This window comes from Pavona decussata, unplaced genomic scaffold (assembly GCF_977016875.1).
Source record: "Pavona decussata unplaced genomic scaffold, jaPavDecu1.1 SCAFFOLD_207, whole genome shotgun sequence".
In the NCBI taxonomy this organism is placed as follows: Eukaryota; Metazoa; Cnidaria; class Anthozoa; order Scleractinia; family Agariciidae; genus Pavona; species Pavona decussata.
The window spans coordinates 1,540,278-1,555,003 of NW_028145612.1; the positions used below are offsets into that span (position 1 = coordinate 1,540,278).

Genomic DNA, 14,726 nt, shown 5'->3' on the forward strand with positions numbered 1-14,726 from the left:
TTGGACTGGCGGCAGACGACTTGTGCAGTAATTTTACCAAGTGTTCTTGTTTTCTGCAGTTCACCCGACCGCCGTCTCTCGCGCTGCCACACTTTCGCGCTCCCCAGAAAAAAAAAACAGAACGCCTGATCGCAAGGAAGATACGTGTTTTCTTTTAGGACTGAACGATTCAACAGGTCCGTGTGCGAGCCATACGGCCTCGATAAAAGCTCATTCCAAGACGGTGGCCATTGCAAAGATATACTTGGAAATCGACTGGTGTACGGAAGCAGCCTATTTGAGCTATGCAAAGGCGAGAAGAAGATGCTACGCTTCGAAATGGCCACGTACCTTTTTCACAAAATACAACAGAATTTGACTGAAGAGCAGAAAATTATCAAAGACAAGTTCTTTTGGGTCCGGCAAAGCTGCCTTGAGGAAATCGACGATATATATTGTCACCACTACTTCAAACGCTGCTACTTGTCCTCCAGTCCTCAGCCAGTCTGCAGGGAAGCATGTGAAGAGTTAACTTTTAAACGGTGTGATCGAGAGTTCACGGAAGTGACAGCTTATAATCAGAAAACCCGCGATTCGGTATTTTATTGGGATATCATTGATTGTACAATTATGCCATTTCGGAATGAATCGAGCAATTGCTACTATCCTGACAAGATACGAGGTCAGTTTACAAAAAGAAAGAATGGGTTTGTGGTATAAAGTAAGAGGGGGAATTCAAGGACAAATCGATAGGAATGCACAGGAAGTCACAAAAGTGACGAAAACTAGAAGGCCTTAAGAAAGGGACCCTCTCTAATGTTAGGTGTATTTTACTAGTCCTTTCGGTCTGGTCAAGACAACGTGCTTCTCTTAGTCTCGCATAGATTTTGACCATTTGGGTCTAAAATATAGTATAGTTATCAAAAAGTATAAAAAGAGAAAAATTTGAGGACACGCGTGGCACATGTTTGTACATTTCTTGGTCTTCCTATTTACAACAAAGAGAAACGACTTGCCTAAGAAAGGAAAGCAGAGAAGGAAATTTTTTTCGTACCCAATTTTTTGTGCTGAAATATTTGGCTATACGTTATCCTCTTACAGCGGTTTTTTAAAAGAAGAATTGAACGGATTGACCATACGCTTCAAAAAACTGTAAACCCATCCTTTCTTTTAATAAGAAATTTCTCTTGGCGTGGCGATCGTGGCCGGCTTAATAAACCCTGTAATAATTTATGTGGAAAGGTCCAAGATCCTGTGGAAGACACATTTTAAATAAAAATCCTTGATTCGCATTGACATACTGACGATTTCATTTTTTTTATTGTATTTTTATTATTAGAAAAACTCAACGTCCTGGAAAATAAAGGTGAGATTTTGCACTGCGATGTAAATTCATCTTTTCCTGGTTTTCAATAGTTGTCGTTATGGATAACATTTATATCTCAGGATATTACGAGAACTAGAACATAGGCTCCCGTCCTCATCTGTGAACTTTCTTAACCTATCCTTTTAAAGCATATACGGGGCTTGGTGGTTCTCAGGGCCCAGTTCTCCCCGTATCCTAGCCGCCAGCAGTTTATTACCTACGGGTGGTTCTTTAGATCTTCCTACGTCTGCACGGAGGGTAACGGAGAAGATAATTTATAGACCCGCTTGGAACAATCTGCTGGAGAGCAAGGTTTCGGGGGGAACTGGGCCCTAAGAATCACATTCAGAATTTTATTGCACGTACTCTTCACTGAAAACACTCCGGTTGTTATTGTACAATAAAATACTATGTTCTATAATCGTACCAGTGTATAGGAATGAGTTAATTTTTCAAAACCTACAAACAAGTGTCTAGTAACGAGTACGCATTTTTTTTTATAATTTGGAGTGCTTAATATGTGACTACTCAGGTTTTTGAGTTTGTACTTCCGCAGCTTAGAAGCCCGCAACGACCGACTAGAAAACAGGCTTAACCGCCTGGGGCAAAAAAAAAAACAAATATAGTCTTAAAGTGGCTTGTCCACGTTTTCCCTCGCTTGACAGTGCTTAGAAAGCCGCGCCCCAAGGTAACTTAAATTCGTACTATCTCTTGTTATAGACTGTTTCTATGGAGATGGGCGTGGCTACCGTGGCAACATAAGCACCACAGTTTCCAACTACACATGCCAGTCGTGGAATGAACAATACCCCCATGAACACAAAGTACTCAGTGGAGATCTGTACAAAGAGATCAGAAATAGCAGCAATTTCTGTCGCAATCCAGGTGGATTTGGTTTACGTGGGCCGTGGTGTTTCACCACAAACAGTACCGTGCGATGGGAGTACTGTGATGTGCCTAGTTGTCCCAAAAAACGTGAGTAGATTGGATTGCCAGGAGCAAAAAGACTCGCGTGCAAGTTTAATCGCACGACACCAGAAATGTTGGCTTACTACCATGATCATCATCGTCACCATTATCATCATTATCATCATCATCATCATCATCATCATCATCGTCATCACTTTTCTTTACTGGTAAAATGCTACTGCTTCTTTTAAAAGTCTGTAAATTGATGGGCTGGCAAAAGAAGACCAAGTTAATGAATAGCCTATCAAATGATTGTAACTTTCTACAGTCAACTCCCTTTATTGCAGACACCCTCAGGACCGCGAGCTAGTGTCCTTAATAGCGAGAGTCCGTAATAGCGGGAATTGTTTTGCAGTCAAACGTCTGTAATTTATTTCTGCCGGTGATTCAGTTGCTGTACGTAATATCGGAATGTCCGTAATAGCGAGGTGTCAGCAAGGCGAGAGAGGTGTCCTAGAACCACAGTCAACATGCACTGCAGTCTGCGGTTCCCTTTCTTTTCCCTAAACTGGTAAGCCAGTATAGAAAGTCGAACATTATTTTTAACAGAAATCGCTCCATAGGGATTAATGTCCCTTTGCGAAACATAAATTTATATATGTGCTTTCGGTTCCTGAAAATTTATGGTTGTGACCGATAATTAGTAGATAAATCCCTTCAGGCGGCTGGTATATCGGTGGATAATGCACGCGGCTGAAAGATTGTGCGAAAAATAAACAGTTGGCCAAGAAGCGAAACTTTGACGGCGACTGTTAAATGTTGAGGACAATCTTTCAGCCGAAGGCCAGCATTATCACCTGTTATACCAGTAAGCCGGAAAGGAGTTTATTCCTTAATTTCTGAATCTCGCCGTGTTCTACTGTGGAAAAGACAAAACAGCTAGTGATAGCACCACGTGACGTGGTTGCAGGTAAATAAACGGAGGCTGGCTAGTTACTCGATTTAGTTTAAGACTGGGATTGATTGCAATAGCTAAGACCTTAAAATTATGGCATTCTTTCTTTGCTTTTCAGTCATCGAAGACATTCAGGCGACGATTCTCAAATCGAATGTCTGATAAACGACGTGTTTTGTCCAATGAGAACGCGCGAAAATTAATCGGTTTGTCATGACACCAAATAACAGTTTCCAAACATAATCGTTGTATCTTTACTTGTAGCACCTTCACATTCACCAGCCGATTTGCGAGGTCACAACTTGAGCTCAACAGCCATTAAGATCTTTTGGGGAGATGTTCCAAAGCCGTTCGTAAATGGAATACTTCTTGGTTTCCACGTAACTTGTAATGGGCACAACTCGTCAAACAGTCATTTCGTGGATTTAGCGGTTGGTGAGCGTAATTGGGAATTCACCGGACTCCAAAAATTCACAAATTATAGCTGCCGCCTGAGGGCTTTCAACAACTTTGGAAACGGCACTTGGAGTGAAGAGCTGGTGATTTCAACTGACGAGGACGGTATGTTAATTAGACGTAGGAATTGACGGTTCAGAAAATAAAATGGCGTTATACATTGAGGAGGAGGAGGAAGAGGAGGACGGGCTCCTCCTCCTCCTTTTCCTCCTCCTCTTTCTCTTGTAAAATAATATGACGACACTATTCGCTATTCTTCTTTCGGATATGATATCATCGTCTCCAATTACGTCATCTCCACCCCACCACCCTCACCGCATTATATCTATCAAGACAATAGGATATGACGTCATCGGCGTTGATTTATTCCCCTCAAAAAAGAGGAACAAACGGTGCATACTATACTACTCCTGTGTGAATGGTTTGCGATTATTTTGTCTGTCGGAACAGTGTCTCACTCCTGTCAAACTTGCAGCCTCTCTGGGCTCGTGGTCTGGCCACGGGTTGTCTGTCCATATTTATGTTTCTCCAACTGACTGACTACCTCGCGTTTATAAATACATTGCGGATAAGACGGAAAATTGTCACTATTGTGAACCAGGTTCCTATAAACTCACGTTTCATTAAAAGCAACCATGTAAAACACACATACGCACATAGGAGGAAACAATGTAATATATTTTCAAAAACTGTGTTTCTCATACAGTTCCCAGCGCTCCACCTGAAACTCTCGAGGCCTGGAATCTAAGCTCTACAAGTATCCAACTGCAGTGGGGATCAATTCCCTTCGGCAAACGACACGGAAAAATACTGGGATACAATGTGACAATAACACCACAACAACAAATACAGCGACGAAGAACCTCGGCATATAACTACACAGCATCAAGATCATTGACGATCATAAGACTTAAGAAATACTGCTGGTATGTGATCAGTGTTTGTGCACTTACTCGGCGAGGAAATGGACCAAGTCGAGTTTTAACTGTTCAAACAGATGAAGATGGTAAGAGTACACTGCCGTAGCTAAATAAATGCCTGTTATGTAGGCTGAAAATGCTGTCAAAGATTGTTGTTTTTATTAAGGCTTAGAGCTGTGTGTGGTTCATTAATAGAACGACTAAAAACCAATTACGATGTACATGATAGGCTCGAACTGGGTCGGTCTTCAGGGACTTTTACTTCGGCAACTGGTTCTCAGAAAAGTAAGTAGCAGCTGGTTACGTCGTTCGATAGAGGAGTAAACGTAACTCGGGATTGCCTCTAACAAGAATAAGGGGATTTATTCTTTGTCACAAGTAATCTTCACGACTTACATTTTCTCATCATATTAAGCTCGACAGACTCCCGCTTCAGTTTATTTAACACACAGCGTCTTGAAAAATCCTGCTACAAACACTAGAAGTATCCCACGCACAGTCACTTAAACTCTCTGCTCCACGTGAGTTAACTATTTGAGTAAAATCCTTACGGTGATTTGAGTTGCCACTCATATTACTACACAGTAAGGTTCTTAAAATTTCTAAGGAATCTATTTTAGTAACACTAGATTATCGTTTACTATTATGAAGGACACATATAACGTACACCTATTGCAAAGAAATGAAAATAGGCTGCAAAGTAATTTAAGTTCATGGAGCATTTGAAAATTAGCACTGATACCGGATTTGTGTCAAACAAACTGCATGGGGAGTATATTAAGGTTGTACTCCCGACAGATTGTGAACAATCAACGAAATGTTATGGTATTCCCTATTTAATAGGTGAATGCCATTTTAGGTGAAACCTTCACCAAAACACTCTAATCAATGAATTAATTTTACTCGAATTTTTGCTTTCTAGTTCCAGATCACCCACCGGCGGACATTGCAGCATTTAGCTTGGGAAAAAATGCGGTTCAAATTGAATGGAAATCAGTTCCCCGAGAATATACCAATGGTGAGGTGACTGGATACAAAGTACACTACGGTGACGTCAATACCATGTCACGCTCTTACAGGATCGTACCGTCATCTACAGAAACTCGTTTAAAAATTTCAGACTTAAAACCCAATACTAATTACAGTTTCCAGCTTCTTGCGTTCACGAGAAAAGGAGATGGCCCCAGCAGTGCAAACTACTTTGCTAGAACCGGACCAGGTACCAGTCTCTTTTATATGGCGGGTTTGTTTGTCCACTCTACGACTTAATGACATGTTCCCATTTAATATATTGTGTTCTTTGTTTTTCCATGTTTTACCTCCCACCAAAACTATGTGGTAATGACGATGCCAAATAGGTTTCCTAACGTTCTTAGAAATTCTTGTTTGGAACGGTCTTAAACGTTTTTTTCATGCAATGACTCTTCTCAGATGTGATAGTACAGTAATTGTTGTCTTTTTTTTTTTTTTACTCCATTTTGTGTTGTGATTCTCTGTATAGCAATCTTTTATAGAAAAAACCTAAAAAGGAAACCACACACAAAAAACATGTTCGTTTGACGTCGAGGTTGTCGATCAGAAAGTGATGAAGACGATTTGAAGTCGGATTTGGAATGCCTCACCAGCCATTATCAAGTGCTTAATTCAGTCTTTGTTGTTGTTTTGCGTTGTTGCTATGGAGGTAGTTTCACCAACAAATTAAGAACAAGTCTTTGCATTTCATTCCCAGACAAAAAGCCATCCCGCGAATTCGTGTACCAGACAAGCGAGCCATCAAACAGTGCAACAGGTGAGAGTGAAGAATACGAAGACATCCTAAGTTAAGATGTGTTGTGGCTTTTGTTTCGTAACATTGTCCCACTGTTGGAACAACAATAGGCTATTGTTACTTACAAGGCATCTTAGGTTGCGTTCGATTGACTGTACTCCAGGATAAGAATAAGCGGAATAGCTGCTAGATTAATCTTTTTTGAGTAATTTTGGAAAGATCTTTCTGTCTGCAAATGTTCATTGATACACGATTGTTTAGGAGCCATTTTGTACTCCCGAAACTCCAAAAACCTCTTGTGAGGGATTTCTTATCAATATTGTAGGTCAGTACCTATTCTGGAATAGGGTCAATCAAACTCACCCTTTTAAAACTTCCGAGAGCTTCGTGAACCTGGCCCCAGACATGTACGTGAAATCAGTTCAACACAAAACCGGCTGACTTCTCTCATCATCATTACAGGACCAATTACTGCAGCGGTGTTTTCTGGTCTAGTTGCCTTTGTCGCATCTGTCCTGGTGATTTACTTTGTTAGAAAGAGAAGAAAGTCCCGAATCACCACCGATGGAAACAGTAAGTGCAAAAGGGAAAAGAATTGTTTAATGGGGAATCATCATGATCATAAATCCCGATACATAAGGATTTTCTACTTATGTCTATCGGCAAATACCTCAAATACCTTTAGCTTTCAGCCCTCCATCGCAAATGCAAGTTACTCAGGGTATTTTTGCTGTTCCAAGGCCTCAGATAACATCGGTACCTCCGTATAACAGTGGGAATACTGGGGCGTCAATACCTTGGGCTAACATAACTCTAAAGCACATTTGACAATTTCGTAGGCCTTGGGGCTATTATTACTCGCCTCCGCTGAGGGTAATCCACTGCAAGATTTAGCTGAATTTCAGACAAGGGGTCTGTTTATAAGGAGAAAAGTTGACCAGTTGCACCGGTCACTCTTCTTGCCGTGTCAACGTTTACTGAGCGTTCATGTGAGAAACTTTCATTAATTTTTCATTGCATGACTCTGCTTAATTAATGATCATTACCCATAACCTCAGTGTGCTTCACGGCTTTGTTTGGATTTTTTTTCTTTGATTCACTCACTGATATCAATGTTAATTAAGATTTATTTATTTGTTTTGATGGTAATTTTAGCAGCAACACTCGTTTGTAAAGCTCACGGCCAGACTATACATGACACGTAGTAAGAAAAGAGTTGGCCCGGCTAGGTGACGTAAAGTGTGTATAGCAAAAACGTTGTCTCGGCTAGCTAGAGTAGCTACAACCCCAGACAAAAAGGTCGCGACAACTAGGCGCCTCATATACTCTCTCTCTGCTCAGCAGCAAAGTTGACAGCGAAAACTTTGGGTGCTCGAAGCGAAAACACGTTTATATGTTTTTTTCAATTTTGATTAAGGAGGAAGGCGTGCTTAGGCTTATTCCGTCAGTGTCCCCTAAGTTTTTGCCCATGATCAGTAACATGCCAGGAGGTCACCCGGCTAACCTATAAACTTTGCGTTTCTCGTGTAAACAGTTCGCGGCATTTTGTATGGAAATATATGAAAAGTTAGCTCACCTAAGATAGCTCAGTTAGACGGGTGAGCCTTCTACCCGAAACAATTTTACCTCTTATAAACAGGCCCCGAAGGCTGCTGTTTTATGAAACTAAAAAGAAATGGAATCTGTCCAACTCGGTTTGCCCATGTGATGACTTGACTAAACATCGAACACGAACAGTGGTCAGTAAAGTATCATTTATGGCCTTATTCGACCCTGCCCGCCATTTACTTTCAATGCGTCCAAGCGAAAAGTGCTTTCATTCATCTTTTAGGTTCAAGTTGTCATTACGCCATTTCTCCGCCGGATTGGATTGAACAAGCCATCGCGGCCTCTCGTTGCCATGGGTATGAGACACTGGATGATCATGACGAAAATGTTCTCATGCCAACTGCGCCTCGTCAACCTCGTTACCGTAATATCACCTCTAATGGATCACTGGACCTACCACCATACCTGAGGAATATATTTTTGGAGTTTGAACGGTTGTATGAAAACACGAAGTACAAACGGCTGAATCGGTATGAAACAAGCTACTCACATAACACAGGACAAACTTATAAGCGGCTTTATCTTAATGTTGTAGTAAAAAGGACGTAAAAGCAGCAATTAAGTGATAATCTTGATGAAGAGGACAAGACTTTTAAATTTGATATCAATTTCCTTTTGAGGAATCACTTTTGTCAGTGGTCCTTGGACGGATTCATGCTTTTATGACACTGGGACGGGGGGGGGGGGGGGTACTTCAAGTGATGTCAATCACTCAGCTGTGCATCAAGGGCGTGCTGTAAAGTGGGGATCCACTCCTGCTGTGACTATTCGAGCAGGTTTTGATGAGAAGAGTGTACGTGCGCCAAGGCCACTTCCTCGTCATTCAAAAGTGTAAAATGAGGAATCCCTTTCTCGTGATAAATTTACGAAGTATCAGTTATAACATTACCTGTCGGGGATTTAACTATGAACAGCCAATAAAACCTGAAAACATATCGGACTTTTTTTAGGAGAAGACGATCTCTTGGAGGAGCAGTAGACGCACGAGGGCATCCCGTGTACGATAAGCTACAGAGAGTGATTTCTCCCAGTGCTTCTTGCCGAGGCGGGACCTGCAACCACGAAGTTCAAACGGCGACGACTTCAGAGTCTTCTAAAGAACAACTGCAACACCACTCTGTTAGTTTGGGTGAACTACGAGAGTTTGTACAGGCTCTTCAAGGTGGTGAATGCAGCACAGAAATGATGGAAATGCATGCTGTGAAACAGGAAAGGCCTCGCCATCGCCGTCGCTTCTCTGTTGACCTGGGTGAGGTAAGAGAGTTCATTGCTCTGACGGAAATGAGGGTGTCTGCTACAGACGAGAGCAATCCATTGACTGAGCAGCAGTAAGGAGTAAAAAAGGGCAATCATAACGAATCAAGTTGCTGAGCAAGAAATATCATGCTCGGGTTATTATCCATCGAGACGGTTACTAGTAAATGTTATCTTGCAGTATAACAAACACTCTTATGGGATCTTGACTTGGTGTAAATAATTGTCGAGAAATAATACAAAGAGGAGTCCTTTGATAGTTCGATTTTTAGTTATAATTTTTACGTTTTGTAATTTCGCCCGCATTAAGTTTACTGTAGCACGTGTCTCAAATTGTGCGAATTCTAACATTGCACACAAAGCTAACACTGGGTTAATGTCAGATGGGCTGCACTGTAAATTCAAAAGATATTTTTCAGCCCCAAAGTACCAATTTACCCTTTGTGACCTTAGACAAAAAGCTGGGCAAAATGGTGCTATGAAAGTTCATTTCATCCCAATGTAGGACTCATTTTCGCCCTTGGAAGCATTTTAGACCATAAATTAGAACTATTAGGGGCCCCTCTTTAAAGGGAGTCAAATTAGCGCTCAAAACCCGCTTCTTCCCCCTCTGCGACTCATTTAGCCTTTTTTTTTTTTTTGGAGGAGGGGGCGTGAATTTCAGCCCTTGTGGTAAGGCTATTTTGGCCCCAAGTTTATGAGAGCCAAATAAGCCCTCAAAACACTGTCTTTACCTCACCAAAAACGGTCCCAATTTTGGGATCAAAACCGAAATTTTGAATAGGCCATTCCGAGTTGCTGTGAACCTCACTAAAATTGCTTTTCTTTGCATATGAATGAAAACTAATTTTCATAATAAAACTATGAACTTAGCCTAGCTTTCCTAATGAGGCCTACAGCAACTCGGAAGTGGCCTATTTACATGCAGTGTGGGAAAAACATCGCACAATGTGTACATATATTATTATCGCTAGAGCTCTGTTAATTGATGTAAGTGTTAATTATCCGCCTCGATAGCCTTTACTACTTAGTACAAATAACCAAGTATATAATCTTGTTGTGACATGAAATAAATGTTGTTGTTGTATTTAGCATTGCATATTTCAACGTTATCCCGAATATTTTAATTTGGTTGGCATGCTTCTCAGTGTCTGATGTGATAGATTATGAGCAACGAGTGAGCTCAACCAGCGCAGTTTTAACTTGAAAATAACAATATAATGAAGCTACACCTTTCATTTCAGTGGAGTATTAGTCAAGATTTATACTTAAGGACGGTTCCTACAATTGTTACTGCGCATACGTTATACGCATCTCGAGATAATCGGGTTTCCTATGGGTGGTGCCTGCTAATACAGGAATATTTTTGCGCGGTTTAAAACTATGCGGCGAAAGCAGAACTTAGCAAACGCTTTTGGTATCTCAAAAGAAAATTGGGGGTAACCATGCATTTTTCAGAGATAATTAGGCTTCAATTTAGGAAAAAAATCCCATATATTGCTTCATATTTTGGCGCTTTTTAGAGATATTATGAAAAATGCGTGGCTACCCCCAATTTTCGTTTTGGATTCCAATAGGCCTTCCTAAGATCTGCTTTTCCCGCATAGTCATAAACCGCACAAAAATACTTCGATATTAGTAGGCACCGTCCTTAAACAATTAGAGTATTCGCTTTTCCATTTCTGTATGTGAGAGTTGATTCGGGCTGCGCTCTCATCAACTATCAGGCCATAGCAGTAGAAATATCAATCTCATAATGTAATTATGAAATAGACAACCCCATATTAACCAGCGTGCGGTCCGATTGGCTTCGTATTAACTGGTTAATTAACTAATTAATTAATTAATTAATTAACTGGCACCAGTTCATATCTTACAAGTAGAGATAGCCTGCAAGGCACGCGCTAAAAAGAGGAAGGAGAAGGGGAATCGGGCGACGCGCTCAACGCGCGAGGGGAACCTCTTCCATGCTCCCGTCGCGCGTTGTGCGCGCGCCCGATTTCCCTTCTCCCGTCCCCTTTGTAGCGCCTGCCACGCGGGCTGGAGTAGCAAAAATACACAAAACGGATGAAAAATAGGTGCTTGATTTTCAACGAAATGTCAATTTTCTTTGGAGCGTTAAAAACGGTTCCATCGTACTGTTAACCCAGGAGTTCACTTCTTCATGATCCAGCTGAACACCATGTTCCTCGTTGGCTTCGTTTCAGCTTCCATGCACCACTTGATAGTGTGTGGTGACAAGGTGCTTATCCTGCGTATAGCTTAAACTTCAAAGTAACAATGACTATAAAAATGAAGTGTCGGTCTCGGGTTGGTGGAATAATAGCGCACGAGTACGTAGTACTGATGACTTGGGAACTTTAGTTGATGGGTCTCAACCAATACGAAAATGCATAGTAAAAGCATGGTTTTCACTAGCGACGCGAGCACAGACGTAAGCACAAGCGCAAGCATAAGAATGCTTATTTCACCGTGAAAACGGCCCCGACGCAAGCATTAGCACAAGGACAAGCGCAAGCAAAAGCACAAGGATCAAAATTTTTCCCTTCCTTACGCTGGTGCTTGCAACGCGTTCGTTTTCACTTGACATAAAGCTCTTATGCTTGTGCTTGCGTCTGTGCTTGCGTCGCTAGTGAAAACCAGGCTAAAAGGGGTAATTAATTAATCAATTCCAGATCACTTTCAAATAGGAAGTCTTGAAATGGACTTCCCCAGTTCGTAGACTATTTTTACAAATGCACGCTATTTTCACTCTACGCTAACGTAAGAATACATTAACTTGACATGAAGCTTAGACCTATATACCTTCCTGTTTTTTTTTTTCTTTCCATCGTGATGTATAGTTTTGCGTGATGAGAATTTTATACATCCTTCAGTTACTAATTTCTTGGTCAGTAATATATTCTGTTACCATTTTACTAGCCGAGCGCTTCATGTGCTTCGCGAACGAATATCAAAGACGTCAAGCTTCAAGGATTCTTTATGCTTCAACTCTCAAACGAAGGAAGTTGCAAATCAAAAGCGAAATATACAAACTGCTTCGTACGAATCTACGATTATTGCATAAAAATTATAACTAATTTTAAACACATGAAATGAAATAGAACGTTCAACACACGTGAATCATACATGTAGGGCCATTCTGATATCACTGTTTATACATCAATAAATTATTCTACCTTCAGCCCTATCTGAGCCGTGGCGTGATCTAATAATGCCTGCTTGCTTATTAAAGTTTTTCTCCAACAGGTTTATCACAGCTGAAGTATAACTTGTATTTTCTTTGAATGCAATAATTTTTTTCTTGGTGTTACTTTCGAACTGGAGCGCTGAGGGTTCCTGGATCGCACCTCGACACACTCCGTTGAGTGACTACCACCGGTAAAAGATGGTGACTAGTGCATTTACCCATAATGCTTGTATACGAAACCGCTAAAAGCGCTTGTTAATTTTTTTCATTACTTAAACGATATTTGAACATGACATTTGCTCTAAGAGTATCTAAGTGCTCATCGAGAGAGCTTACGTTGGATCAACTAACACGCATAAACACACGGTAGAGACGGACTAATTTACAGGGCTAACACGAATACAAGTTACAAAAAGAAAGTTACAAAGCATCACAGCGTCATCATGAGCAGAATTTAATAGATAATATTTGAGCAAGTCATCCTTGTTCTTAATACAAAATACTCTACTGGAGTTGGAGCACCTTGCCATTACTTTTCCCGCAACAGAATAAACGTCCACTTCTTCGATCAGAACAATGATCCTTGGCATGCAACAGTAAACCGTGGTTGATCTTGGCGAGGTCCTCTGTAATGAAGATCTTTGTGCCTTTGAGACTCTTACGGGATTTCATAGATTTCATTTTGCGCGAGTCCTCACACCACCGGTCATATTGAAAATATTTTGAACACTCAAACCACAAATATTAACGTAAAATACAAGCTCTCAAACGACCCAAAACTTGCTCACAAACACTGAAGCATCAATAACCTGCAGACGTGGAACGAAGAAAGAATATATTTGGACCAAAACAACGGCGAATACTCGTTTGAATCCAAGGAAATTACGGGTTTTGAAAACACGTCCGACTCTCACTACGCTCTGTGTCCTTGTCGCTTGCTAATTCCATTGCGCATATGCCACAGGTTGACATTCAAATCCTAACAGTATGCATGATGTTTGTTCATGAACCTAATTCAATGGCCTTAGCTTCCCCAAGTCTCCTGTAGCCCAGTGGTAGAGCATCTGAACTTGACTTTCTATGTGCCTATTGGTTGCGTTAGGTTCGCAAGCTATTATGGTAATGTTATGGACAGCCGCCATCTTTTAATTTCCGTACTGTGGATTGCAAGTGGCGCTAATCGACAGTACAGAAAACAGGTTCTTCTAATTAATTTTAGTCGCCTTACACGTTTGTGTGTTACGCCGCTTGAAGAAGAACGCAATGTTGCTGCATGTTTTTCGAGGAATCGAATAAATGCCGTGACCCTCTAATAAACACTACCTCAGTGCTCCTGTTCTAAGGGCTATCAGGCCCAACCACGCCAGGACAGTACCAGACCCCTAGCGTGAAATTGGGCGTGCGGTTAACCGTGAGCTCGCCCTGTAAACGACTTTTGTTGAATGAAACCACAACAAATATACTCCGGATTAATTTGATATTTTTAAAAGAGGGTTCGATATTTTTAGTACAACTCATAAAAAACTTAACGACGATGACATTCGGATGTGCTTCGAACAGCGATTTGAATTGTCACAACTGTTCAAGATCAAGGTAACTCTTCCCAAGTATTGAACATCGTGAAAACATTCCCTTTTCGTCGTCAAAGGGTGAAAACTACAATCTAACAAACTGTAAATGGTACCTGTGCTCTAGGAAGGTATAATCAAATAAATGGAACAACATTTACAACTGACTCTCCTGTTATCTCAACAATCAATTTGCGTCAAGTAGTCAGATAACCCAAAGTGATAAGCCTTGATCCTATGTATTCAATATACAGAAACACTCTTCAAACATGTGTTAAATATACGTGAAACGTATTTGGTTGAGGGTATAGAATAGGTTATATCACGATTCGTGATGTTCCTTAGCTATATCATTTATTTATTTTGGACTAGCAGTTTGCTACTTTCGGGTCAGTCCCATATTGTAATCAATTAAGTCGTTTAATTGAATAAAGTTGTGCCGTGTTGATTAAATATGCTAATATCAGAATCAGTTGACTTCCGTGTTTAAATTCCTTTTGCCTAAGATGTTGATCGTTGAACAGGTAATTTTTGACATATTTTTGGAGTAAGTGCAGTTGCCTTTTGATACATTACATGTTCTAGTATATATTCTGGCAGTAATTTTGTTATGGCCAACAGCTTGTAGCATTTACATTGTCTTTTGCGAGAAATTTTTGGAAAATCAGTAGCCCTCTTCCGTGTCCGTCCCTAACGTTGAATCAGTTCTTAATTTTATTGATATATTTCTCCTGCATCCTGTCATAAGAGTGG

At 40.8% G+C, this 14,726-nt stretch overlaps 1 protein-coding gene across 1 annotated transcript in view; it reads left to right on the forward strand.

The window, feature by feature from the left end:
* LOC146460831 (uncharacterized) overlaps positions 1-9,772 on the forward strand; it is a 53,275-nt gene extending 43,503 nt beyond the window's left edge. Inside the window, exons 4-13 of the mRNA XM_085087519.1 lie at positions 159-661; positions 1,319-1,345; positions 2,066-2,320; positions 3,474-3,770; positions 4,372-4,671; positions 5,508-5,804; positions 6,315-6,374; positions 6,816-6,926; positions 8,185-8,431; positions 8,912-9,772. Coding sequence (XP_084943645.1) covers positions 159-661; positions 1,319-1,345; positions 2,066-2,320; positions 3,474-3,770; positions 4,372-4,671; positions 5,508-5,804; positions 6,315-6,374; positions 6,816-6,926; positions 8,185-8,431; positions 8,912-9,293 — 2,479 coding nt within the window. The 3' untranslated portion in view covers positions 9,294-9,772. The remainder of the gene's footprint in view (positions 1-158; positions 662-1,318; positions 1,346-2,065; positions 2,321-3,473; positions 3,771-4,371; positions 4,672-5,507; positions 5,805-6,314; positions 6,375-6,815; positions 6,927-8,184; positions 8,432-8,911) is intronic.
* The last annotated feature ends 4,954 nt before the right edge of the window (positions 9,773-14,726 follow it).